This window comes from Caenorhabditis remanei, chromosome X (genome assembly GCF_010183535.1).
Source record: "Caenorhabditis remanei strain PX506 chromosome X, whole genome shotgun sequence".
In the NCBI taxonomy this organism is placed as follows: Eukaryota; Metazoa; Nematoda; class Chromadorea; order Rhabditida; family Rhabditidae; genus Caenorhabditis; species Caenorhabditis remanei.
In genome coordinates this window covers 16502247-16527901 of record NC_071333.1, presented here as the reverse complement: position 1 = coordinate 16527901, position 25655 = coordinate 16502247, and the positions used below count along the sequence as shown (strand labels likewise).

Sequence of the window (25655 nt, the reverse complement as noted above, 5' to 3'; positions counted from 1 at the left end):
TGAAAAAATTGCTTGAGAAGAGTCAATTTTGCGAAAATACTTACCACAATAAATCAGATTCTCGGCTCCGACCAGTTGCATTGCCTTGAACAATTTGATTCGCGCTGCCGATGTTGTGAGGGCTCCATACACGATACTCGTAAATTTTGCAGTCTTCACATTTTCCTTTAGAGGGCGCCGCGCCACCAGCACATGATGCTCTCCCCACTCTTTGAAACATTTTGGTTCATAGCCTGGTTCTTCGAAAAATTGCCAAATTTCGACCGCTTTTGAAATTGGAATGAGGCGTGTTTCGGTTTTGAGTGGATTTTGAGCAAACTTTCCCCAAACACTATTCAAAAAGAGCTTTGCAAAACTGCGGAGTCCGGGGTTATGTTCGACCTTGTCCAGCTCTATCCATACACCATCCTTGTCGAAAATGTCTTGAGCATAATCGAGTTTTTCCTGGTGACTCATGTCCGCTCGTGGCCATCCAGAAGCTTCGTGTTTCATCTTGAGGAGTGGTTTCATAAAGCTCTCAAAGAATCCTCCACGGAACCATGCTTCGGGTTCCCAATGCCATGCCTCGTGATATTTCAAAATTTGGTATCCCTCTTGTTGGGCCATTTTTAGCTCATCGGAACACCACACACCAGTAAAATATCTCTCTGATATTTTGGTATGCGTACATGGGCCGCTTTGTTTTGAGAAGGCACAAGACTTACACAAGGGGAACAAGAGTTTCGAGTCGGTTCGAACCGGAGCGACGGGTATTGGGCATTGTGGAGGAGGGAGCAAATCACAATAGACAAGTCCATTATAGGGAATTGGTTCATCAGTTGGTGCGAAATTTTCCGTAATTCGACGAGGCGCTCCGCGTGGGTAGACGGTGCCCTTGATGTTGATATAGGGGTAGAGTGAGCAAAAATCGAGAAATTCGATTGAAAATTCATCATTTGCAGTGACCAAACTTTGAAACTGTTGAGTCCTTCCTCCATTCATTCCCATTCTTGGATTGAGGTGAGAAGTGTAGCTGCACTGAAAAAAAATATTGATCTCTACTACATGAGTGAAAAAAACTTGCATTTTTGAAGAATTTTGCCATTTTTCCGTTTTTCTGAAGCATTTCTTTGATTTCACACTCCCAAATTGTATGAAGATTGTAGCCGGCCTCTCGAATAACCTGCTCCCTTTCCACTGTTTTGTCCCACAATTGCTCGACTGTGACATTTTTGTTTCGTGGGCATTTGGCTTCTCGATCGAGGTAGCATTTTGGACATCCATGCCACATGCATCCGTGAACCTCGTAGACATCTAGAGTTTTAGGATCGAATCCATCGACAAAAAATCCAGGTCCACCACACTCTACATAATGCTCTCCATCTTTTCGAAGCTTATGCACAAGTTCCAACCCCGGCGTCTCGTGTTCCAACCATAGCAAATATTTGAGGGCATACTTTGAATTGTTTCTGCCTGGCCAGCCGTTTTCGGGAATGTATCCAATGTCTCCCGTCTTGATGTGCTGATATTTTAGCACAAACAAAATGTACGAAGCAAGCGTTGGACTCTGGATGATGGGGTTCCAACCATTACAGTGGGGTTCGCATAACTAAAAATAAAACTGATCAAATTGACAAGAGAAAGAGAAAAGACGCACCTTTATAAAATTCACCACTGCCTCCGTTAGAATTTTGACATCATTTTTGCAATAGTCGACAATTTCTTGGTCAAAATCAAATGGATGATCCTTTGCGCTCTCATACCATTCTTCAAACTCTGCCCTCGCCTTGACACCCATAAGTTTTGGCTCATAGTAGTCGATTGGAGGAAGTGTTGGCAAGAGTGCTCCGTAATTGTCGGGATGATTGAATAGATATGGAAAGTGTCCTTTTGATTTTGTAGGAAGACCAAAAGCACTGGGGAGTTGATCCAATTTCATTGCCATGTATCGTACAGAGTCGCGAAAATGAAGTGTGTTTTTCTTTGTCAGCTTTACATTTGCAGAGATGAATGCCGAGCCAGACATTGTAAAATTGGGTTCATACGGCTCCTTTCTCATCAATTCCTCCAATGTGAATACGTGATCATAGCTGAAAAGGAGAAAATTTGTATAAAAATTATTGGAGGGAGCTTACCGGCCACCATTATGAGCAATGACGTACGCATTCACAAGTCTTGGATCTTCTTTTAGGAATGATGCAAATCTTTCAATGACCGACCCACTTTCTTTGTCCTTGTACGATATTGTCTCTATTTTACCGCATCTTTCGCACTCGCCTCCTTTACACTTTTCGCAAACCAGTTTATAACAAATTAGATTAGGCACGTGTTTTACTCCAAAGTTGTCGGTTCCTGTAAAAAAAGGAGCATTATTCACCATTTGATGATATCAACTCACCTCTATACTCTCCACTTTTTACTACAATTGTTTCAATGTCATAAATGACAATAGTCCACTTTGATTGTCGTTCTAGGGCACGGTTTCTTGAGGCTTGTGTTGGGGCGGCATGCACACAATCATGATATCCAGACACCTTTTCCATACAAACGTTGCAAAAGTCTGAATTGTAACACACATGTTTGTCTTTTGCATACTCTTCTCGGCGATGAATGACGTAGCATTTCTTGCATCTATAAGAAAAAAATGTGGAAAAATTTGAAAAAAAACTGACTTTTCATAGCGACTGCAAAACGGAAGTGATTTTGTGGATGGCTTTATCAAGTGAGCATCATAACATTCTTGACTGTAAAAGTTAATGTTACACTCTTCACAGTAGATTTGCGTCGAGTCGAGTTTTTGGATGCATTTGTCTCTGCCACATCTCTTACATTCTACCGAACACCTTTTCCAGTGTTTGTCATCGGCCAGTTTATGACATTTGAAACAAAATCTCACACCAACTGTTGGGCAAGTGGGTTGGAAGAATTCATAATGTTCTTGGGCATAAAAGATTGGAATGAAGCCTTTGGCAGACTGGTTTTCATCGAAAACCACCGTAGGCACAGCCACTCCATCTTCTAGAGCCCATACACGAATTCGGTAATTGCTCAAGTGCTTTGCAAGCTTCTTCAAATCATCAAGAGTGTGTTCTGATTGCCTTTGCTTCATTTTTGCAGCTTTTAGTAGTGCCTTGGCTTCTTTTAATTGAGTTTTTGGGCGTGACGTGTTCTCGCACTAAAAAAAGATTTTTGTGCTTTTTTTTTGGAAAAGAAATCAACTCACATTTGGTCTAATCAATCTATTGTAATTATTGGTGGTAGCATTGCATTTATTGTTTTGCATATCACTCCATGCCATTCCAATGATTAGTGCCTTGGGGAGACAGTGTCCAGTGCCAACGACGTGTCGGTTGTTTACTCCAAATTTACGCTGAAAGATGAATATTAGGAGAGAACTTGTAAAAGTTTAAACATACCAAAATTTGATCGGGAATACGACCTCCTTTTCCCGGTCTTGCTTTTGGAGGACGCGTAAAGATGCGCATGGTGAAGATCATCGCCTCATCCATTGCCAGTTCCTTTTTTGATTGACTATGGCGGGCTATCGTGTTTATTAGAGTGTGGCCGTTTGCCATTTGATACGTCTTATGCATGATATAAAATCCATCATCATCATGATAGCCAGGATGTTGGAGGTTTATCCAAAATTTAGTAGTGTGCAAGTCTCCTCCACACTCTTTTATCATGGCACGAATAAAAATATCAAAAAGTCTTCCAATGTTTTGGTCAAGGCGCACATTTGTTGGAAATTGGTCCACGTTTTTTAATGCAATTCTAGTGGGCCCTACTTTTAGTACGTCACTTGTTATTTGCACTTTTCGTGTGCCATCGACAATGTCGGCAAACTTTTTGAGAAATTCCATTTCTTCCCTTGTAGGAAAGTGTTGAGCAATAATTGCATCATCTTCAAAAAAATTATTTTTTTGCGAAAAAAACTATTATACTCACCAGGAACAGAAGAAGAAGAAGGAACGTCCATTTTGTAGGGTGGGGGTTGTTTGAAATGATGCGGTTTTCAAAATTTTCAAGAGGATGAGGGCGTATAAAAGGGGGGACTTGGCGCGCACTCCCTCTCTTTTTAATCTCATTACGGCGGAGTGACCCACTTTCACTTTTTCATAGACGGGGTTTATTTCATGTATTTATTTCATCAAGTGTTAGAATTACATTGATTGGAATTAGGGGATATCGAAAAAGATTGAGATATTATAATTTTAAAGAATAATATAGGAGTACATGCATAGATTGAAAGGGGGGGGGGATATTTTTTAGTTTTCGCGTTTTGCGGCCAATGCGGTGATGGCGTCTTGACGTGGTAAGATTAGGCGTTTCAATTGTTCAACGTTTTCAACATGACATAGTTCGGTTATGTGGAAATTGGCTCCTTCCGAGACCATGCTTGCAGCCGTGTAGAATCCTCCGGGAATCATTGATTCTGATGTGTCAGTGGGAGCATGTTTGATAGTGGTGTCCAGGATGACGTTCTTCAATGTTTTTCCTTGAACCTCGGGGATGGTCAATGCGTAGGCATTATTCATGTTGAATACGTATTCTTGCTGACGCTTTCCACGAGTGATTATCACTGATCTTCCAGTACGAGGAAACCTAAAAATTGGAATTTAATATACCGTTTTTTCTTGTTCTAAACTCACTTCACTTCGATCCAATCAGAGGGCTCATTAGCCACTTTATAAGCAATTACCGTGCCAATTTCTCCGTTGTGTACGTTAATTGGTATGGCGGTTCGCGAACTTGATTTTTCGGTGACTTCAAATTTGGAGGACACGATCACGCGTGCGTTTTTGCCAACGTAAAATGTATTGCCACTCTCTAGGGGTGTATCGTCTTTTAAAAGGAAATTGACTTTTTTTGTGAAGCCCAATTGTTCACAAACCTGAAAAAATAGGTCAATTTCTACATTTACCATTTTCAACCTACATACCAAGTTATTTAATGTCGTGACACTTGTAGCATTTGGTGTCACAATAAAAGACTGAAGACCGTCCTCCACTCTACACCATTCTGCCATTTTTGAGGCGACGAGACCATAATCGGTGGTTCGCTTACTGATTGTATGTTCCCGGAGGTATTTTAGATCCTTTTGGTTGACTCTCCCGACTCTCCATCTACCAAGTCTTTCTTGGTGGTGCGCATCGCTACTTTGACGGTAGTTTGTTTTGAACTCGATAAGTTCAAACAAATTCCATGAAGGAGCTAAAAAATAATACACTGTCTTTTTTGAAAAGGGAATAAATTACCTTCGAATAATTGTAAGCTCTCTCGTTTGTTTGACTTCTTATTTTTATCGTCTATTGTGGAAAGTTGAAAAAAGTCTCCCACAAGAATAACAGAACATCCACCAAATGGCAAATCATTTTGCTTTTTTCTTTTCAATACAGCATTTAATCCCTCGAGGATGTGGGCATTCATACACCCAACCTCATATACGATGACAATTTGCAAATTCGGATCATGATCATATTTTTTCCATGAGATTTTTTTTGACCTCCAGTTACAAAACTTGAAGATTGTCTGGGCGTCTAGAGCATGAGCTGTGAGATTGGTGGGTGTTAGAATTTCCAGATTATTCCCCTTCTCATGAAGAGCTTCAAATCTTTTGATGAAAAAAGATTTTCCTGTTCCTCCTGGGGAGATGATTGCAAATAATGCTTGACCCTAAAAATTTATTTTCAAAAATGAATCATGCGTTCTATTATTCAAAAGTAATTACAATTTTTAAAAACACTCACTTTTTCTTGGATGGTTTTTAGAATTTTTTGAAGGTAAAATTCTTGTTCGTCATTGAGAGTAGCCATGATGAAAATTGTAGTGTTGCACAGTAGAATAGCACAAATGTTTGGCGAAAATGTGAAAAATGTACCGTACAAGACTCCGCCCACTTTTTTTTCCTTTTACCTCCTGAGCGTCTCTTCATTTCTATAGAATTTCGTCGCACCAGGTGGTGACCAATATTTTTTGTCCCGAATGAACTCTACTCCATCTTTCCAACCCCTGGCGGACTTTGCCATAAATCCTCCAATTTCGGAAACGGATTATGGAACCGTATTCCAAGATTTGCATCTGTCTCCTTCTCCTACAATGCTAGCCAATGAAATTTTTTTCCCATCAAATCTAATTACTCAAACACCTCAAAAGCAATTGAATCGACAAGGTTTGTTTTTTACTTTATAAATTGTTTAAAAAAAAGAAATGTTGCAGATGCTGAAACAGTGAAATGTGCGGAAAATTGTGTTCAAAGTGAGTTCTTTTCAATTGAAATGTTATGCGTTCTCTTCTTTTCAGAAATACGGGTGCCCAAGCCAAAACGTGAAATCAGCGGAAAGAAAATGATCAAAATGAATGAGTTGCCTGAAAAACCGAAACGAAAGCGAGCACCTCGCAAGAAGAAGATTGAGGAACGAGGTTGTGACCTATTTCAATTGAAAGTCTTTACGAATTTTATTTCAGAAGTATTGGCATTTCGTGGAATGGAAAAATTTGTGTGCGTTTATTTCTGTAAGGAATGTCATGAAAACACGACTTATGACGGCAAAACTCTTACAATAGTGTTGTGTGATCAATGCAGTCAACGTGTCAACAAGTTTTAAATCTAAACAATACTACCATTTGTGTTTTGAATAAATTTTATTTTTTTAAAGTCGTGTATTTTTTTCGACACAAATAAATTCATAAACAGTGAAAGCTTGATTTTTCGACGACTCCTCGTGTATGCCTAATTGAATTATTATTGCGTCATTCAGTTGGGACGCGCAACGGGATTTAATAGGATTAACTCTCAAGTGGCTCTTCTTTCGTCTCCTCCTCCTTTCTTTGCCATTCTTGACGTTTTCTTCTCTAGAAGCATGCCCAAAATTCAAAACGCTTTCAAACCAAAAATGTCCCAAACTACCCCATTCAAGCCTATACAACAAGGAACATGGAAAGAAAATCATCAGGTCAGTTTTTTATATTATTGTTTTTCTAACCTAGTATTCCGTTTTCCAAAATTAGTAATCAATTTTTCGATCTTGTATTAATTTTACGTGATTTAAAAAAAACGAACATAACTGAAACTGAAAATAAGTATTCCCTTTTTGATCTAGTATTAATTTTACGTAATTTTTTAGAAGTACATGACTGAAAAGGCAAAAGGTGTGACCATGCCAACCGACGAGGCTGCGCAATTGAAACCACTCTTCATGTTTGATGATCCAACTTTTGTGCTCCAAATGTGTTTCACGTGTAGAAAATTGAATCGCAACATTGATGTCGTGCAAGTCAATGAGGAATATCAACAATTTCGTGAGTTGCTTCTTGTATCGCTTATTTGTTTAGCCAATTTTGGGAAATTTCAGCTCTCTCGCTGTGCAAAATTTGCTGTGCCAACTTCAACATTCAACGGCGCAATAAGTTTTTCAATCACGATCTTCTCGTCTTCAAGCGTGAAAATAATATTGAGGACTAAATGTTTCTAATAAACCCTTGTTAATTAAAAAATTGTTTTTTTTGTTACTAAATGTGCAGAGTCACTTTGATTCCTACTGATCAAAATTTTCTCTTTTCTAATTTTTGTTCAGGATGATCGAATTTTCAATCAATGGATGCATTGTTGGTTTTCACAATATGCACGACGTGAAGAATCTTTTGTTGAGAAATCGGGACATTGCGAATCGGTATCTACAGGATGTGCTTTCAAAACTTTTATGCGTGTGCGATTTAATCAACAAGTCTATCGAGGGGAAGAAGATTGTGGATCGGGAGATGGTACAAGTATACAATCAATCATCATTAGAAATTGGAGATCTCTGCTTAGAAATTGCAAAATTGGAAGAGCATTTACTCAACATTTCAAAATTGGAAACAAAGTAAGACATTCCATTTTATTTGTGCAAGTTTTAACACTTTTTTTTCAGCTTTCGCACAATTTTGGCTGTTGTACACGAGGTGGAAGTCGACCTTGGTCGTTTGATGATTGCTGCAGAAGGAGATCTTATTTGATTTTCAATAATAAATTTTTGTAAAATGATACATTGTGAAGACTGTATTTCAGATGGACTTCTTATAAAAAAAAAGGGGGGGGGGGGTCTTTGAGAGAGAGGGGAAAGATTGAATTGAACGTTAAATCAATTGACTTTTGAAATTTTTACTGTTGAATGAAACAAATTTTACAAAAAAATGTGCGGAAGTTTGAAATTTCCCACAAAGGAATGTTAAAAGAGGGAAAAATTGAACTTTGGTCGTTTGAATGGAGAACAAATGTGTTACCGAAAAGGTTAAATATGTTGACTGTTGAATGAAACAAATTTTGGAATATGTATGACGCACAATCAGCCACTCTCTGGAAGCGCATTACTAGTTTTTAAATTGCGAAATTGCTTCCCGCATAAGAGGGGGGGGGGGCAAAAGGGGCGCTTCCCGCAAAAGAAGGGGGTACCGCAAAAGGGGCGGGGCTTAGAGAGAGTGGAGGGTGCAGACAGTCAGACAAAAGGGGGGGGGCCGGGGAGCCACTCCAGTGGGCGCCACTAATTGGATGCAGCTGTCCCATCCCGCTGAATCCAGCTTCTCTACGTCTCTCATTTTGACGAGAGAACGAGACGCAGACGACGGGGGTGTGTCCCGACAGGGTGGTAAAATGTCGAAAATATCAACCTAACACTACTGATTCTAAATGTGAGCTTTTGATTGCAAACAAGTTAACAAGAAACAGATGGATGGACATAAAAAAAGATCATAAAAAAAGTTGGAAAGGAACGCATGACCTGAAGGAGGTGTAGAAATTTAGTGACAAGAAAAGTTTTCAAAAAACCGAGAATAAGATTTTATTATAATACTATAAACCCTTAAGAGAGCTACTTCAAATCGGCTAACCAGACGACTTATGATAACATGTTGAAATCAGACACCAGAGGAGTGGTCCTGGGTGAATTTGTATTTGTTTCTCATATTTTCCCGTACTAATCATTTGACCAGAGACAAAAATCAGTATTTGTAATGGTAAACACATTAGTATTGGCTTGAAGTCCGGTGCTTATTAAAAAGTTGGAAATCATGAAAACGATATATTTCGTGTCAAAATATAAGAATGTTTTTCAACACTATATTCAATTTTAGACGGTTTTTTTTGGATTTTATATTCTATGAAGAAAATCCGTAAATCTTTTTTAGTTCTCCGTCAAAATCGACTAGTACTCCAAAAACAATGTCTGTCTCAAGACAAAAAAAAGTGTGAGAGAAAGGGCCAAAATAAGTCAGGTGTCTGAAAAACTACTCTAGACAAGACAAAAGAGGACAAAATACATAATTTATGTAAGAAGCTTAACAACTACAACGACATCTGAACTATTAAATACAAATCGGTTGGTGGTGTCCAAGGAGTGACCATCTGGTGCATTTTTTGCTCTACTTTCTAATTGAAACCTGTTCGGTGCAATTAATTTGCTCTGGTTTTAAGTTTTTTTCCCAGCAGATGATCGAGTTTATCCATGTAATCCAATTTTTTCCGTGTATTTTTTGAATGATCTGAAATACCTGGAACATTCTTTGTATAAAAGAATTGCAATAGCGGGAAAAATTCCATTAGTAAGAAAAAAAAAGGTATGTGCTAAATTATATATTTATTAGATGAACATCAACAGAAACACTTTTACACCAATATGATAAATCTCAAAAGTAAATTAATTGTTTCCGATCGCCAAAAACGGGGGAGAAGAAATTAGTGTTATAAATTACTAGGTGGCAAAGACAGAAAAATGAGTGGAAAGAGAAACCTTAAGAACAAGAAAAGAAGTAGCAATGTGACGGAGGAGGGAGTGGAAGAACAAAAAGGGATCAGTGAATTATACAATTTTCAGCGGTGGCCGGAAACAGGGAAAGAAAGATAACTGTTATAAGTTGGTGGCGACGAAAAAAAAAAGGGAAGAAAAACGGGAAAAGCAAGAAAAAAAAGGGAAGTGTGAAGGTGGAGGGCTTGGAAGAACAACATAGATTGGAAAAAGAAGAACACGGAAAAACTTGCAATTACAAACTGTATTGAACAAGCAGCTGCCGCAGTGATGTGATTGTGGCATCACAGAACCACTGCCTACACACTTCTCCTTCTTCTGGAGCATTTATATATTCTATATACACTTTATCATTGAGACCCTCCTGAATTGTGAAAGGTTTTGTTTTGATCTGGACGTAAATCGATTCTTTTGGCTCCAGAGTTTTATAGCATGTGTCGAGCTCGATTCGAGGAGAGAGGGAGTCCACTCCAATCGCTACCCTTTGATAGGATAAGTTTTTTATTTTGATGATATTTGTTTGAGCAATATCGAATGGAGCATTGAATACTACTCTCCGGAATGGTTCGGTTGAAATAATTCCCGGTGGATATTGTCTCGGATCAACTGAAAAATTAACAATATTTTCATGTTGTTGAATATTTTTAATTAAAAAGAAAGCTGAGGTCGTACGGATCTTTAATTTGTATTTTCCTTATGTTTATTACGAATACACAAATAGTACCATTCAGTCGTAAAATTAGAAAAACACTATGCGTCTTTGAATATTTTTGAAAATTAGATATCGACTTTTAAAAAGATAACCAGTCAAATATAAAAACTTACGATTGATGAATCCCTCTCTCTCGTGTTCCTCGTCTCTCTCATTCGGAGCATGATGCTCAACAACTTGATTTCCGTTCGGTGGACCTGCCAGGAAATCATTTCCGTTTGGTGGACGAGCAGCTGCTGTAGTATTATCTTGTAGAAACAAAGAGTCAACTTTTAAAGAAATAATTTGGGTCCCAACTCTCAGACAGTACGGAAATGGCCGAATACTAGCGGTTGACAGGTTAGTGGAAGGAAAAAGCGACTAACCAATATCATCATTTGCTTCAAGACCTCCAACATCTGGGACGTCAGCATCATCCCCATCCTCCACTTCTTTCTCATCATCTTCTCCTTCACTGCTTGAAGAACGATCTGGAAACTTTTATCAGTTATTAGTTCAGTAAAACCATTTTCACACTTTTATGTTTAGACTGTTTGTGTAAAAATACGCGGTACAATAATTCTTACCATCATTACGAGAAGAAGTTCCTGCTTGCTTTTTTGAATCTCCTTGCTTAACCGCATGCTTTCTTTTTGGAGGGTTCTGAGGTGGTGGTGATCGGGCAACTGAAAATTTCATTTAACGTTCTCTCTGATTAAAGTTTTTCAACTTATGAAACTACCTTTCATAACCCGTTGGCTCACTGGAATCCGTTTTTTGGTGGCAGTCCGCCCTTGTCTCTTAGACGTCTCTGAAATTTGGATACAGGGTTACCTAAACTTAAATATAAGATAAAACTCACTAAGAAATTGCTGGTCGAACGGGATCTTTGGTTTTGGAGTCCGATGGGAACGTGGTTCTTCCCTGGGTGGAACACGTGTTTTTTGATACACTTTCTCCTGCTTTGCAGCAGGAGCTGCTCCGGAAAGCTCTCCATCCGACGAATTCATTGTCAGACTGAAATTGCATGCAACATTATATTACTGCCAAAAACGAAATAAAGAAAAGTTTCATTTTTTCATATTCAGTATCTGCTTACCTAGTTTATAGTCTCTGATACTCCGTGGATAGGTTGCCAAAGAGGTTGTATTAGAAAATATTACCTGAAAATGGAGTAATGTTAATCGAGGCTTGAAAAATAACAACATAAGAATAGGAAAGACATAAAAGAATAGGAGAGACACCCTCGAGAGAGACATAATGTGAGAAGAGATAGAGAAGATACGCATGTTTGCACTAAATCAATGGCAGCATGTGTCGTCCAGACAACGAACACCTAAGTAATACATAGAAGAGGGCTCCAAAAAGTGCTGAAGGAAAAGTAAAGCAAACGCGCTCCACGGCACGTTGGAGGGACGCGTAAAAATTTGAAGATAATTTTTATCAGACAAAGCTTTAGCTGACGTTTTTCGACGGAGAAAAATTCTGAACACAATGTCAGCAGTTATAAGTGAAATATAATTGTTTTAAATTAGAAATAGCATATTTTCGGATTTCTATTACTTTGAAAAGATTTAATAAAACCCGATTCGGGCATTTGAAAAGAAAAATTATGTTTTCGTTCGCATTTCTGGTTCAATTTCGTCATTTCTTGTTTAATTTTGCACTGGGTATCAATCAATTATAGTCTGACTCGACAATGGAAGAGCGAATAATAATTCCAACCAAAGGAAAGTAAGGATATCAAAGTTTTATTGCAAAAAATAACAAAAATGTTGTTTCTATAGGTGTTTTTAGTTCAGTTCTTAGTTTTTTAGTCGATTGTTTGCGGGAAATAGAAATAGTGGCGTTTTTTTTCAAAATGTTTGATTTTATTGCAGTCTTGTCAGATATTGAAATAGGTGTATCAAGTCGGCTAGGTTATGGGTGGGATGATGTGGCAAAGCGAGAATATATAGAACACAGTAATGTTTCAACGGAGGCAGAAAAATAGTAGAATAAGAAGTGGGAAATAATATATTGGTGTCAGCCAACAGCTGGAGAATAACTCATTCGATTGAAAAAATAGAAAGAGGAAGAACAGCCTTTAATCTTGGCGGAAACAGAGTTGAGCGGAATTCCGCCTTCCGCCTTCCGCCTTCCGCTTTCCGCCACTTTTTTCTTTCCGCATTCCGCCTTCCGCTTTCCGCCTAAAAATGTTTTATTCCGCCTTCCGCTTTCCGCTTTCCGCCAAAAATTGTCCTATTTCCGCTTTCCGCCTTCCGCCTTCCGCTGTTTAAAGATTTTTTCCTCAGCTTGAAAAATTTGATCACCTATTCCAATTTACTGATATTTTTGAGGTTTTTTTTGCAGCAAAACTATCAATGTTTACCGAAAAAACAAAACTTAACACAAATTTAACCAGTTTAGTGTTTTTTACAACAAAATAAGGCCAAAATCGTATTTTTGAAAGTGACATTGTATTCCTCCTTCCGCCTTTTGGCATTTTTTTCCATTCCGCTTTCCGCCTTCCGCCTTCCGCCAAACAATTTTCGCTTCCGCCTTCCGCTCTCCGCTTTCCGCCGATATTTTTTCAATTCCACCTTCCGCCTTCCGCTTTCCGCCCAAAAAATGTTCATTCCGCCTTCCGCTATTTCAAAAACCGCATTCCGCTCAACTCTGGGCGGAAAACTAAAGAAGTCGGGACGCAAACTGAAGAATGAAGAAAAAGGTAAAAGGGTGTTGGCAATTTTCTTCTCTCCGGAAATTCTGAAAAATTTTCAAAAATCTTGCATGTTATTGAAAAAAGACAAGAGTAAGCTACATTTCATATTTGTTTTCTATTTTATCTATTTTTAGTTTTTCAAAACAAAAAAAAACAATTTTCAAAATTCCATTGTTTTCTAAATCATGATTTAGAAAAACCACTTCTGTGGAGGCGGGCCTAAAGTGCGGTCGGAGACAGACCCGCTCCGGATAAAATCTTCCCTAACTGGTTTAAATGTGAGAATAACGGCTATAAATGTGAGGATGAGCAATGCGACAACAGAACACAAGTTTTAAGACAATGATCCATTTATTTACGAAAGATTTAGTTAAATTTAAGAGAGATAATTTTATATATTTAGAGAAGCGTCCTGCTGGAGGTGCCGCGGGTCGATTAGTAGACAAAATGAGCGGTCACAACCGCGGATCGCTTGAATTGGCCTAAAGGGCCCAAAAAGGTGGAGTTTTTAGGAATTTCCTAGCGTCAGTACGCGCTAAAGTGGCTAGAAATAGTCCTGGAAAATTATAAGGATCTATTTCGCCGGAAAACTCTCTCACTCTCACGCATTCTACCCAAAAAGTAGGTGAACGGTCCTCTCTCGTTAAACGAGATTGGTCTGAGATGCGCGGTCGACCGCTACGCGGACACGCGTCGCGGCCGCCGACAACGAGATAGTGTTGATGCGGAGGAGAGTAGATGAGCGATAGAGCGTGTTTACTGACAAAAGGGAATTAAGAGCGGTAATTTGAATTATAATTATTTGAATATTCCTGATAACAGGAGATTAAAAAGAGATAAATGAAGTGAATTAGTGAACAGATTGGAACAATATTGAAATAAGAGATTAGTAAGGCGATGATGAGCCTAGTTTTGCGGGGAAAACCCTGTGGGGCTCATCATTCAGCCTTTCAGTTGTCGACAATTTTGTCTTTAGGGAAATAGTTGACAACATTCCCGGGGGGAGGGTGCCAGCGGTCCCCTGACTGTCAGCGTGATGAACGTAATTGATCGGAAGCTCTTTGGCTTTTCGAGAAAGATATGTTCTAACTCTGCCCGCTGGCAACTCCGAAAAATCATCATCCGCGGCTTCAGCCGGTAAGACTCTTTGTGGATCTTGATAAGTATCCGCGGTTCCCAATCTCTTTTCAATGATATCAAAATCGTCATCTGTGTCACCTGACACTACATTATTCTCAAGATGATCGGTGTTTAGGTTCAGTGGTATATTTATATTATTTGATTCATTAATTTTATGATCGGGGTTTTTGTTTTCACATTCAGCAATGTTTGGTAGGTCTTTAGACGGGAATAGCTCTGGGGCGTATTTCATGTTTGGATCGAACAGAACCGCGGGTGCTGGTAGCTCTCTTGGACTGGAGTCCTGTGTATCTCCTGTCTCTTCCTCTGTTGCAATATTAGGGCGGTTCAGTGGATTTAATTCAAGAGGAATCAACTGAGAGACTGCACGAGAGTATAATTTGCCTCTGCACTTTACGATCGCGGATCGAATCTGTCCGTCGCGTTTTGATCTTTCGACATGAACGATTAGTCCCAATGGCCATTTGTGCCGTTTTAGAAGTTTGGTAACAATAATCACCAATTGTCCAACCGCGGGTCGTAATAACGAAGAGCGTTTTTTGGTGTGCATGTTCTCTCTGAGATGGAGTAGGTATCCATTGGACCACGTCTCCCAAAGTCTGTCAGTGGCTGCTTCCATTTTGTTGATATGAGCTCGTACGGTAGCCTCTGTGCTCCGTGGGGGCGCATCGGACTTCTCTGAGTCTGCTGGAATTTCAGTCATGACGCCTGGGGCTATAAAGTCCATGGGTCGGAGAGCAATCATGTCACGTGGACTTCTTGAGTGTGGGATTAGTGGTCTATTGTTAACCATAGCTTGAGCACCTGATACAATGTATTGGAGATCGTAAAAGTCATAAGTTCGTATTCCGCACTCTTTTATCAGTTGGTGTTTGACAAGTTTCACGATTCTTTCGTAGATTCCCCCTTGCCATGGGGCAAGAGGTGTGATATACTTGAAATCGATAACTTCAGAGGCTAGGAATGATACAAGTGAATGACTGTATACTGAATCTTCGATGTCTTTATTGATCATGGAACCGCCTAATTTGAATGTGGAAGCATTGTCTGAGAAAATGACTTTGGGTACACCAACTTCTCTGAAAATCATTTTCAGGGTGAGGATGTATCGTTGTGATGTTCCATCTGGAACAACTCTCAGTACTGCTCCACGTGTTATCAAGCAGGTGTAGACCAAGACATACGCCTTTTTATTGGTTTGACCATCGTCACCGCGGTACATGATTGGACCAAGGTAGTCTAAGCCGACTTTCGAGAATGGTTTGGACGGAGTGGTCCGGCATAGTGGGAGATCTTTGGTGTATGGATAATCGAATGGAAAGTTGTTTACTTTCTGGCATTTGACACAACCGCGGATCACGTTCTTTAGAATGCCTCCCAATTTTGGGATCCAATATCTCGTTTTGATGGCTGAAGTTGTATAGACTTCTGGCATGTGTCCATTGATTTCATGTGTTTCGCGAGCGATGAGTTTCGCCAATGGATGCCGCGGGTGGATGAGAATTGGCTCACTGGCTTCCTGTGGAAGTACTGGAGATGTAATTCTTCTGTGTACCCGACGAACTCCATAAGTATCAGTGAAGTGCTCGATATCAGACGGGAATGAGTAGTCTAGATAATCACAGTCTTTGTAGTGCTCGGTGATTATCAGCAATCTGGCGACTTTCGCTTGATGTAGCGGACAGTCAGAACTTAAGAACTGAGTCATTACTGGACTTTCCCAAGACTTGTTTTTGATTATGCTGAATGTTTTTAATATTAGTACAACAATTTTTGTCAATTTTTGAAGAGAGTTTGTTGCTGTATATGGGATGAAAGATCCGGGTCTCGTCGTTTGGCTGTTTAGAATCATGACGGTGTCGTCTGTCTTCTGTTCAACCGCGGATCGCTGGACATTCTCGGCTGGTTTGGCTACTTTTTTCTCCATGAGTGGTTTCCTTTTCTTTTTGGTGTCCGGATCGATGATCTCGGAGTACACCAGTTCTCGGAACTCAGCTGGACAGGTAACTTTTCCTGCAATCATACATGGCCATGTTGATGGATCAGCTTTCAGGAAGCTTGGGCCTTCGAACCACATTTTACTGTTCTGTACTTCTCTGGTACTCATTCCGCGGGTTGCGTAGTCAGCTGGGTTTTGCTTGGTGGGACAATGATGGATGGTAGTGGGAATTCCACACTCTTCCATCTTTTTCATATTGTCATTGATCGTCGTTTTCCGATTAGCCACCCATTGCCGGGGGTTATTTTCAGAAAGAACCCAGTAAATACTGCAGGAAGAGTCGGTGAACAGTTTGATAGAAGTGATAGAGATTCTTAGCTCTGCGACGATGGCACACGCGAGATTTGAGGCTAGTTGGATTGCAAGTAGCTCGAGTTTTGGAATGGTCCAGCTCTCGTGTTTAGACGGGCGGATTTTGTTCTTACTGGTAAGCAGAGTTACAACCGGTGTTTCACCTTTCACGACAAAGCACGCATAGCAACATGCCGCATACATGTCCTGGGACGCATCGCTAAACATTAGCAAATGGACTTCAGAATAATTGTAATTTGGCGTGAGCTGTCTCGGGACTGTGAGTTCTCTGTCAATGAAGATGTTCCGCAGGGCTCTCCAATCTGGAAGTAGCTCCTTTGGGATGCGATCTTTCCAGTTGACACTCTTGCCATTTTCCCATATTCTTTGCATGAGCCTTTTGAATGGGACCATGATAGGTGACACAAGTCCAAGGGGATCAAAAGTCTCAGCAAGTTTGGAAGCAACATCTCTTTTTGTGGGATGGTCAATATCCAACGCAGCAATCTTTACTGTGAGAGTGTCTTCTGTAGAATTCCATTTGTAGCCTAACAGCTTGATAGTGGTGGCTTGCGCTTTTTCTGATTCTGGAAGTGCTTCCATGGTATCTGGATCATTTACGATGTATTCCCGCAGGTTCATATCCATTCTTTTGAAAATGAATTTTGTACCTTTGATCTTCGTAGCAATCTCAGATCTGTCGTTTGTACAGAATAAAGCATTGTCGACGTACAAGTTGTCTTTGATCTCCTCATTTAATTCATGGGGATTGATGTCTAGATTGTAGGTAATGTACGCCGCAAGCAAGAATGGGCTGCTGGACATTCCAAATGGGATTCGGCGGAATCTGTACACTTCGATATTTTCCGCGGATACTGGAGCTGAGATGTCTTTGAGCCATAGGAACATTGTGACATTTCTGAATTCAGGTTGCAGGCGCACCTGATGAAATGCTTTCTCGATGTCAGCAACAATGATGAACCGCGGGCATCTCATCCTTATCAGGATTCCGAAAATTGGGGTAATCATGTTGGTTCCGGCGTGGAGACAGTCGTTTAGCGAGAGTTCGCCTCTAGCATGACTAGATGCGTCGAGAACGATTCTCAGCTTTGTTGTGAGTGAGTCTTCTTTCACTACTCCTCGGTGGGGAATAGTGTATTTGGGACCCTCAGCTTTCAGCATTTCCGCGGTTACTTTCTCAATGAAGCCGGCGGATTCTTGACCAGTAATGATAGTATCATATTTTGAGAGTAGATCTACGCCTTTTTTCAGAGTTACGACCAGGCTGACTAGTCTCTTGAAGCACACGTTGTAATTATCAGCTAGACGTGACTCGTTGCCATTGTATGGAAGGGCAACTTCTGGTTTGCCTTCTTCGTTGAATTTGACAGTATTGAAAAACTCCTGTAGGAGATCCAGTGTGGATTTTTTGAAGTTGTCAAGAACAGAAGGATTTTCAATGCCCAGGTTTTCCAACCTGTACATTTCGGCAATTTGGAGAGTCAGTTTTGTCATAGCATCTTCTGGTTCACAGCTACTCAACAGAGTGTTGGCTACATTCATGGCGATTTGGTATTGATCTGACAATGGCGGATCTACTGCTTTGTTCCATAGGGCTAGCTTTGGTATCGGATGAACGATGTTTCCGATTATAGTTCTTTCCAATGCTCTGCCAGATGGGAGTATATACTTGCAATAGTTGGGTTGTGCAGTGATGTACGACAGTATGTCGTTGCCAATGATCATGTGAATGTTGTGAACATTATAATCGCCACTATTGATAGCTGAACTCATGTCAATGTTCTGTCTTTGTAAGAACCTTGCATCTTCAAGAGATAGTATTGGTGCTCGATACTGAGTTTTTGGTAGCGTGGGTGATCCTACAATCATAATTGATAGATCGTGTTTGGATTCTTGTAACATAATTTGTAATGCGTAAATATTTGAGTTTGCGAATGTGGTGGATCCGAATCCTTGGACTGACAGTCTAGTTCGTTTCAAGACCGGTAGCTGGTAATTTTTAGCTGTTGATTCCAGAATGAGTGACAACGACGCGCCTGAGTCGATTAGACAGAGGAGAGGCTGTTCGTCTGGTGTTTCCAGGTAAAGGAAAGTGAGACGTGTTGTATCATTCGGAGCAAATGCCGAGTTGACATGATGGTCTGATCTTTTGAGAAACTGAGTGAATAGCTGTAAGGCCAATTTTTCTGGATCACCTTTTTCGGCGTAATTAGTTTTAACAAGATTTTTGAAATAGGATATTGTTTTGGGATTTGTAACGGATTGAACCGCGGATCGAGGGAAGCTACCTTCTGCAACCGCGGATTGAGAACTATGTTTTTGAGAGACAATATTAGTAGAACAAGGAACGGAAATAATAGAGCATGTGTTAGTGCTAGATGCTGTTGGCAAGTCAGCGTTTGACACAGAGTTCGGTACTTTTGACTCTGTGTCTGCCGAAATGCCTTTACTGCGATTTGTTGGTGTGTGGGGCACGAAAAAACGTGGCCACTTTTGGAGCGTCCTTTGGGTAGTTCTTCATGTCTCTATAGAACTCTTTCTTTGGGCAGCCACCGAGGTGGTGTAATCCGCTGCAATATCCACAACGGAAGGTGGTAGTGCAAGCTGTGATGTCATGTTTTCGAGTACAGATTGGGCACAACCCTTTCGCTTTGCACGTGTCTCTGAATGCTTTGCTTGAGAGGGTGCAGCGGATCTCGTGGTGATCTCCGCGGCAGACGTTGCATTTGGCTTCTTCCTTTTCGTGGAAGGGGAATGTGCGGTAAATGACTCTGGGATTGACACCTTTTTCTCCTGGAGCGTAAATACCCTCCAATTTAGCTTTTGTAATCGGGTCAGTGTATTCCGATTCGACTGCTTTTGGATCGTATGCCAGCTTGCGTGATCTACTTGAGTTATTTCCTTTGTGCTGAGCCGCGGATTTTTGTCTGCTCGGTGTAGCATTTGCAAAGTTGACCGTAGCGTATGATCCCGTCAGCTCATTTGCTGGGGGACTGCGTTGACTGACATACGTCTGTTCCATTGCCATCGTTTCAATATCTCGACTGATTCTGTCGAGAATTAGATCGTGGGTTAGAACTTCGCCCATCTTGACAGTGTATTTGGCTAGGCTTTTTTGCATGCTCTCTGGGAGCTTGCACGCAATCGCCCACATAGTCATGTGGTCGTCCGCGGGTACTCCTCTGTCCTTTAGCTGTTGTAGGACGTTGGTAAGAGAGGCCGCGTCTAGCCGCATGGCTTCTGGGTCTGTTTGATGGAATGGTAAGCTTTGCAATTTTCTGAGCAGATTGTGTTTATTATTCACTTTTCCATAGACTTTATTCAGTGCTGTGAATGTCATCATGATGGCAACTGAGGGGTCTCTGGCGTGTGAAACGCATTTTGAAGCTGGACCGGTTATGTGGTTCATCAGCACTGCGTGTTTTGCTTCCGGGTTCAGATCCGTGTCCTCAAGGACGAATTTTGTGAACAATGTTTGGAAATGATCCAAGTCATTCGATCCATCGAACTTTTGCAGAAGTTTTAGTCTGACTTCCAGCTTCAGACCTCTGTTACGAGGTATCGGCGTCGGGCTGCGTGATCGGATTCGGTGGGTCGGCGCGTTACGAGGTGGTGTCGGTTGGATTGATTCGTCTTCCGAGTCTGAAGGATCACCACGTTCATATCTGCGCGCATAACTTGACTCCGAACGGGCTGGACTTCTGGCCCGAGATCTTCTGCTAGTTGTTCTGGATCTTAAAGACTCAGCTCTTTCATGTATTTGTGCACCGAGTCTCTGTTCCATATCTTGGACCATGTGGGTTGTTTGCTGTAGAATGTTTCTCTCTGTTGCTCTTTGGTTTTGGGCAATGTTTGAGAGGACATTCATTAGGTCGTTTAGAACAGGATTGCGGGTGCTGTGTAGTGATTCCGCGGTTCTCGGCTCAATGTTCTGTTGATAGATCTGATGTGCTGTGCGCAGGATCGGAGTCTCCTGTACATAATCCTCTTGAGGAACAATAATTGCAGCTGGAATGCTTTGGCTTTGAGCTGGGGACGGTACAACTCTGTTGTCAGTCACCGGTTCGAAAGACTCTACCACCGGATCAGCAATTGTTCTGACGGTTGGCGGCTCGAACGGTGGCAATGGCGAGCTGGTGGTAATGACACCCGCGGATTCCTGGTTAGCATTCTCTTGTGCTTGTCTTGCCTCAACGTGTTGATTGAGCCGCGACATCCAGTTTTCCTCTTTTGCTTGAGCCTTCGCTAGTTCAGCTGCAAGAGATTCTCGGTATTGGAGATCTTGCATGTTGGCAGCATATCTTCTCTTTTCTTCTTCATATTGAGCACGAATGTGCTGAGCGTTCTCCTCTTTCAACCGGCGGTTTTCAGCTAATAGTCTTTGCTGAATTTCTCGTGTACGATCTGGAAACGCACTGTCGGAGTACATCATGGATAGTTCACGGTCTTGAGACGAGGTGATAGGATGTGAGCTGGAAGCGGACTCGTCTCTAGAGTCGAGAGAGTGAGGCAGCTCATCACCCAGATGGATTGTCTCTATGCTGTGATTTGCCTCGTAGATGTAGTTTTCCATTTCAGTAATCGCTTCACAAGATTGTGGATCTTGGGGCTGGTTAGGTGGTTGGAGGCTACTCATTGGTGTTCCAAAAGCCGTTAGGATTTGCTCCACTTCAGCGATTTGAGCGGTGAGTTGCTTATGTAACCCGTCTGCTCCGCTTGCTCGGAGTGCGTCCGTGACGTCGCGGAGAAGAGTTTCTCTTTCCGGTAGTTTTTTCATTGCGGACTTTTGGAACTGATTATAGATGAATGCGTCGAAACCCTCAATTCTCGCCACCACTGTCTTCATGTTGAGTACAAGTGATGTGGCTGCTTGAATTGTTTCTTGGCTGATATCATCAGGGTATTTGTTGGTAGGGTCTTGAAGAAATTGAACCGCGGCTTCTGCATCTGTCTTCAGAGCTTTGGCTTTGGTCACAGTTTTCGTGATCGCTGATTTGGTCGGACCGACAATCGAGGTCATTACGGACTTCGGTTGCGATTTCGACCGGATTTTGCCGCGGATTTGCTCTCTTTCAACTGGAAGAGAGCGTTCTTTGCGACCCACAGGAGATCTAGAAGTACGACGGCTAAGACGGCTTAGCATCCTTGGAGATTTGTCAGAGACAAGGGAGTTCAGATAACTGTAAGAAAAAATAATGTTGATGAGAATGAGGGGTGTTAGCCTCGGTGGTGGAGCGACTTGAGATGATGGAAGTCGCGAGTTAGGACTTGACTTATATATCATGAGTAGCTCTTAGATGGGCCTCCGCGGGTCCGTCTTCGGTCATGTTCCGTTCCTTCCCCACTTCGGCTTACAGGACTGCTTGCACCAAGTCGTGTGCCCACGACCCCACACTAATGGTGTGCCTGTGTGTGTGTCACAGTCTTGATTTCTTTGAGCACTCATGGTATGCGTGCTTTTCTTTGCCCGTAGACTCGCAGGACCTGACCTACACCTAATCGTGTGCCCACGACTTCACACTAGTGGTGTGCTGTGGGTGCAAGTCAGGGTCCATACGGCAGGCATCCCTAGCCGTTGGTCTATGTGATCGGGTTCAGAGGGTAGATGGATTTGTGCATCTGGGTTCAGCCGATAGATGAATTTGTGCATCTGTGGCTTTTCGACCAATAATTTGTGATTGGTCTGGGTTAGTTTTGTTGATTTTATACTCCTCAGTACCTTTACGATGGGGAAGAAGGGTGTTAGCTTCTTCTTGGGTTACATCTAATCATGTGTCCATGATTTCGAAACTGGAGATTTGTGTCCGTCGTTCGCAAAGGATGTAACTCAAACTGATTTGAGCAGTGATTTGTGACTGTTCCGGACCTTTGCCCGCCAGTTACGACCGCGGGAACGTGGTCGACTAGGGCTTATAAGGGAGGCCTATTTCTTGTTCCCTTTTTCGTGTCAGCGACTCAAAGGTGGGTGACACTAGCGGCGCTGGCTTGACAGCATTGGTCTTTTGCGGTTAGAAACAGCAACTCATCAGCAGTGAGTCTGCGTCAGGTAGTTATGCGTTTTTCACGAGGTCTTTTCTTTTTAAGAAATCTTTAGTTTACTTATATTGAAATTTTTATTTGGTTTTGTATTTATAGAGCATTAAGACGAACACAGTTTATATGAATTCAAATTTATTCTTGAAATCAATAATACACGAGTAGGTCAAGTAATTTTTGGTTATTTCCGCGGATACAATCAATATTCAGCCGCGGATCGATCACTCTGGGGTGGTGATGCATTCGCATTCCTCTGGTTTGTCTTGATGTGCTTCGATCAATGAGCTCCAGACGATTTGAAGGTATGCTTTCACCTGGACCACATCTTTGTATGCGAAGAGTCTCAGAGTGGGGGCAACAATGTTGTGTCCGCGGGCCGCCATGACACCTAATTCTTCTCCGCAGTCGATAAAACGGACTGCTGGATCGAAGTGGAATTCTTGGCGTAGGTAGATGAGGAGCTCCAGGATGGCTCTGAGCATCTCTGCGTATGCCATGATTTTGTATTCTGGGACATGGTTCTGATCAACTAGCGACGTTCCCGAAAGGTACAGTGTCATCCACTCGATTTGAGTGTGGATTGCACCGATGTCTAAGGGGATGGGGAGTCTGGATGTTGCTTCCAACTGGGCTAGTGTCCGCGGGTGGTATCTCTCGGTCGGTCGAACTGTTTGTAGCATCTGCTGCTCACGGGCTCTTTGGAGTTCTGCCGGGAGGTCGATGTCTCTTGGGTAATCGAGCTCGAACCATAGACGTGGCTCTCGAGCGTTGAAGTTGTAGATACGCTCTGTGACTCCGACTTCTCCGGTTCCAAGGATAAACTCCATCGCGTTGGCTACGTGAGTGTGCGTCCACAGATCGAATGACGGCACGGGAAAGATGTCCGTGCCTGCTCTTCGCTTTTGGATGACGTTGGTTCTGTGGCGTTTCTCCAGCTTGACAACCATGATGTCGGTGGTTGACAGCGCTTCTCCAAGACGTATGAGCATGTCCAGGTAGTCTTTGATCAGCCGCGGATTTTTATAGTGGTATACCTCCATTCTCTCATCTTTCTGAGCTGTGATGATGAATTGGAGTGTTTGGATACGTATGATTTGTGCCGCGGTTCTCTCAACTGGTGCTAAGCCGACGATCTCTTGGAAAGCTCTGTGCTGGAATGCCGGTCTCATTGGTGTCCCATCAACACGTAGATGCTCGTGACAGTGGAAGATTGCGTTCGCTTGGATCTCTCTTTCGAGATTAGCTTCCAGCTGGTCCTGTAATCAATTTCATATTGATTTATTGGTATTTCGTTGATGTCTACTATACCTGAGGACTGGCTGTTCGCCATGAGTTTTGCGAACTGGGTCTTCCAACCGCGGATTCCCTCGAGTTGCCACGACTTTGAGATTCTGATCCCTGGAATAAGGAATTTTACTATTTCAAGCTGTAAAATTGTTGAAATATACCTCGTTGTGGGCAGAATTCGAGCTGTGATGGCTCATGGGTTGAATCATCTGCATGCTGTTGGCTAGCTGAGAAGCCTGAATTTTCCCGGTTTTTAGAGAATTTTTATTATATTATTTTACCTCAATTAGAGTATTATCCTGAGAATGGACTTCTTGAGACTCAATTCCCGCGGGTACACTGGCAAAGTTGGTTCTCTGTGGAACAGTACTTCTGCGTTCCATTTCGTTCGACCACGGACCCATGGACGCGTATGTCTCTGGGTTGAACATGTTCTCAATATTGATTGTCGACGAACTGGTTGCTTGTGCACTCGAGCTCTGGAATAACTCATTGTTAAGGTTTTTCAGTTCTTTCCGAGTTCTTACCGCTGACTCATACATAGCTGGCGCGTATTGTGAGCTGGAGCATGGTTGTGACCCCGGATCCTCAGTCAGTGGACGAGGCGGTGGTCTTCTCATGTAGTTAGACGTAGCTCTGTTCTTCGCTGCACTTGCTGTGGCTTGATTCGTTGTTCCCGCGGGTGGCACTGATGGTGGTGCTCTAAGTCCTGGCGGGTTGGCACGAAGAATGGGTGTCTCAACTAGTGGTTGTCTTCCGCGGATCGCTTGATTCGCATTTGGTACAGCCGCGGGTTGATTATGAACTTGTTGAGCTCGGGGCCCGGCTGGCAACACTGGATTCTGGCGTTGCTGTCTGACGCCGTTTTGGTTCGCCTGTGGAGCCGCGGGTAGATCGAACTGAAAGTCGATAATTTATTAATTTTATTATTTATCTGTTTTCCTCACCGTTCTGGCTGACTCAGGATCTGCTCTGATTCTCGTCACCACTCGAGCGATTTCTTCCAGATACCTTGCTGAATCCTCCTCAAAGATGGGAATCATCAGTTGGTTCCCGTTGTCGAATTCTGGTGGACGCAGAGTTGGGAATTCTCTGATTAGACTGCCTGTGGCTCCGCGGTATTCTTCAAGCCGCGTTCCTGGGAACTCGCTTGGTGGGACTCGAAGTATCTGGAGACCGCTTCTTTCGGCACCCGCGGGTATTTCTCTTCTATACAGTGAGATGTATGGGGAGTCGGAAGGTAGGCGATATTGCAACGGGTTATTTGGTGATGCCAGTAGTCCGCGGATGTGTCTGAGGTAGTCTCGACGGTGTTGATTCGCTCTTTCTCTGAGTTGACCTTCGGTCAACCCTCTCAATTCCGTATCTCTGCATACGCCGGACGCCAATGAGTGTTCTGGACTCGAGCACATCAGGCATACTATTGGTCGGCATCCCGTGTGGGTTGAGCTTCTTGAATTACACTTTTGGCAGAACGATACCAAATTGACTGCGAGGAAGCGGAATCGATCGCGACTTGGCAGGTTCTCGAAGAATGGGCATTCAAAGAGCCCATGGTCGTAGAGAGGCTGACCAAGCAACTGACTCCCGCAATACGGACATCTCCGAGATTTTCCTCCGCGGGTACATTCATATGTCGCTCTAGCGAACTTGAGAGAAAATGTCTTAATTTCCTCCTGGTTTGCCAGGAACGGCATACGAGCGACTGTCTGTTCCCAATGATCC

The 25655-nt window shown here is 42.2% G+C and overlaps 4 protein-coding genes across 4 annotated transcripts; 3 read left to right on the top strand and 1 right to left on the bottom strand.

Annotated features, from left to right (window-relative positions):
- Window positions 1–5964: 5964 nt before the first annotated feature.
- Window positions 5965–6587, top strand: GCK72_025317 (uncharacterized protein; the record flags this gene model as incomplete). The annotated part of the gene is made up of 4 exons (XM_053736286.1): window positions 5965–6151; window positions 6199–6237; window positions 6283–6402; window positions 6448–6587. The coding sequence occupies 4 exons, from the start codon at window positions 5965–5967 to the stop codon at window positions 6585–6587; spliced, it is 486 nt and encodes a 161-aa protein (XP_053579852.1).
- Window positions 6588–6875: 288 nt separating this feature from the next.
- Window positions 6876–7444, top strand: GCK72_025316 (uncharacterized protein; the record flags this gene model as incomplete). The annotated part of the gene is made up of 3 exons (XM_053736285.1): window positions 6876–6935; window positions 7107–7281; window positions 7335–7444. The coding sequence occupies 3 exons, from the start codon at window positions 6876–6878 to the stop codon at window positions 7442–7444; spliced, it is 345 nt and encodes a 114-aa protein (XP_053579851.1).
- Window positions 7445–7557: 113 nt separating this feature from the next.
- On the top strand, window positions 7558–7977 carry GCK72_025315 (uncharacterized protein; the record flags this gene model as incomplete). Its single annotated transcript, XM_053736284.1, has 2 exons — window positions 7558–7844; window positions 7893–7977. The coding sequence occupies 2 exons, from the start codon at window positions 7558–7560 to the stop codon at window positions 7975–7977; spliced, it is 372 nt and encodes a 123-aa protein (XP_053579850.1).
- Window positions 7978–9996: 2019 nt separating this feature from the next.
- On the bottom strand, window positions 9997–11462 carry GCK72_025314 (uncharacterized protein; the record flags this gene model as incomplete). The annotated part of the gene is made up of 6 exons (XM_003100153.2): window positions 9997–10367; window positions 10587–10709; window positions 10839–10943; window positions 11040–11138; window positions 11195–11263; window positions 11315–11462. 6 exons carry the CDS (start codon window positions 11460–11462, stop codon window positions 9997–9999), a joined length of 915 nt encoding a protein of 304 aa, XP_003100201.1.
- Window positions 11463–25655: the final 14193 nt, after the last annotated feature.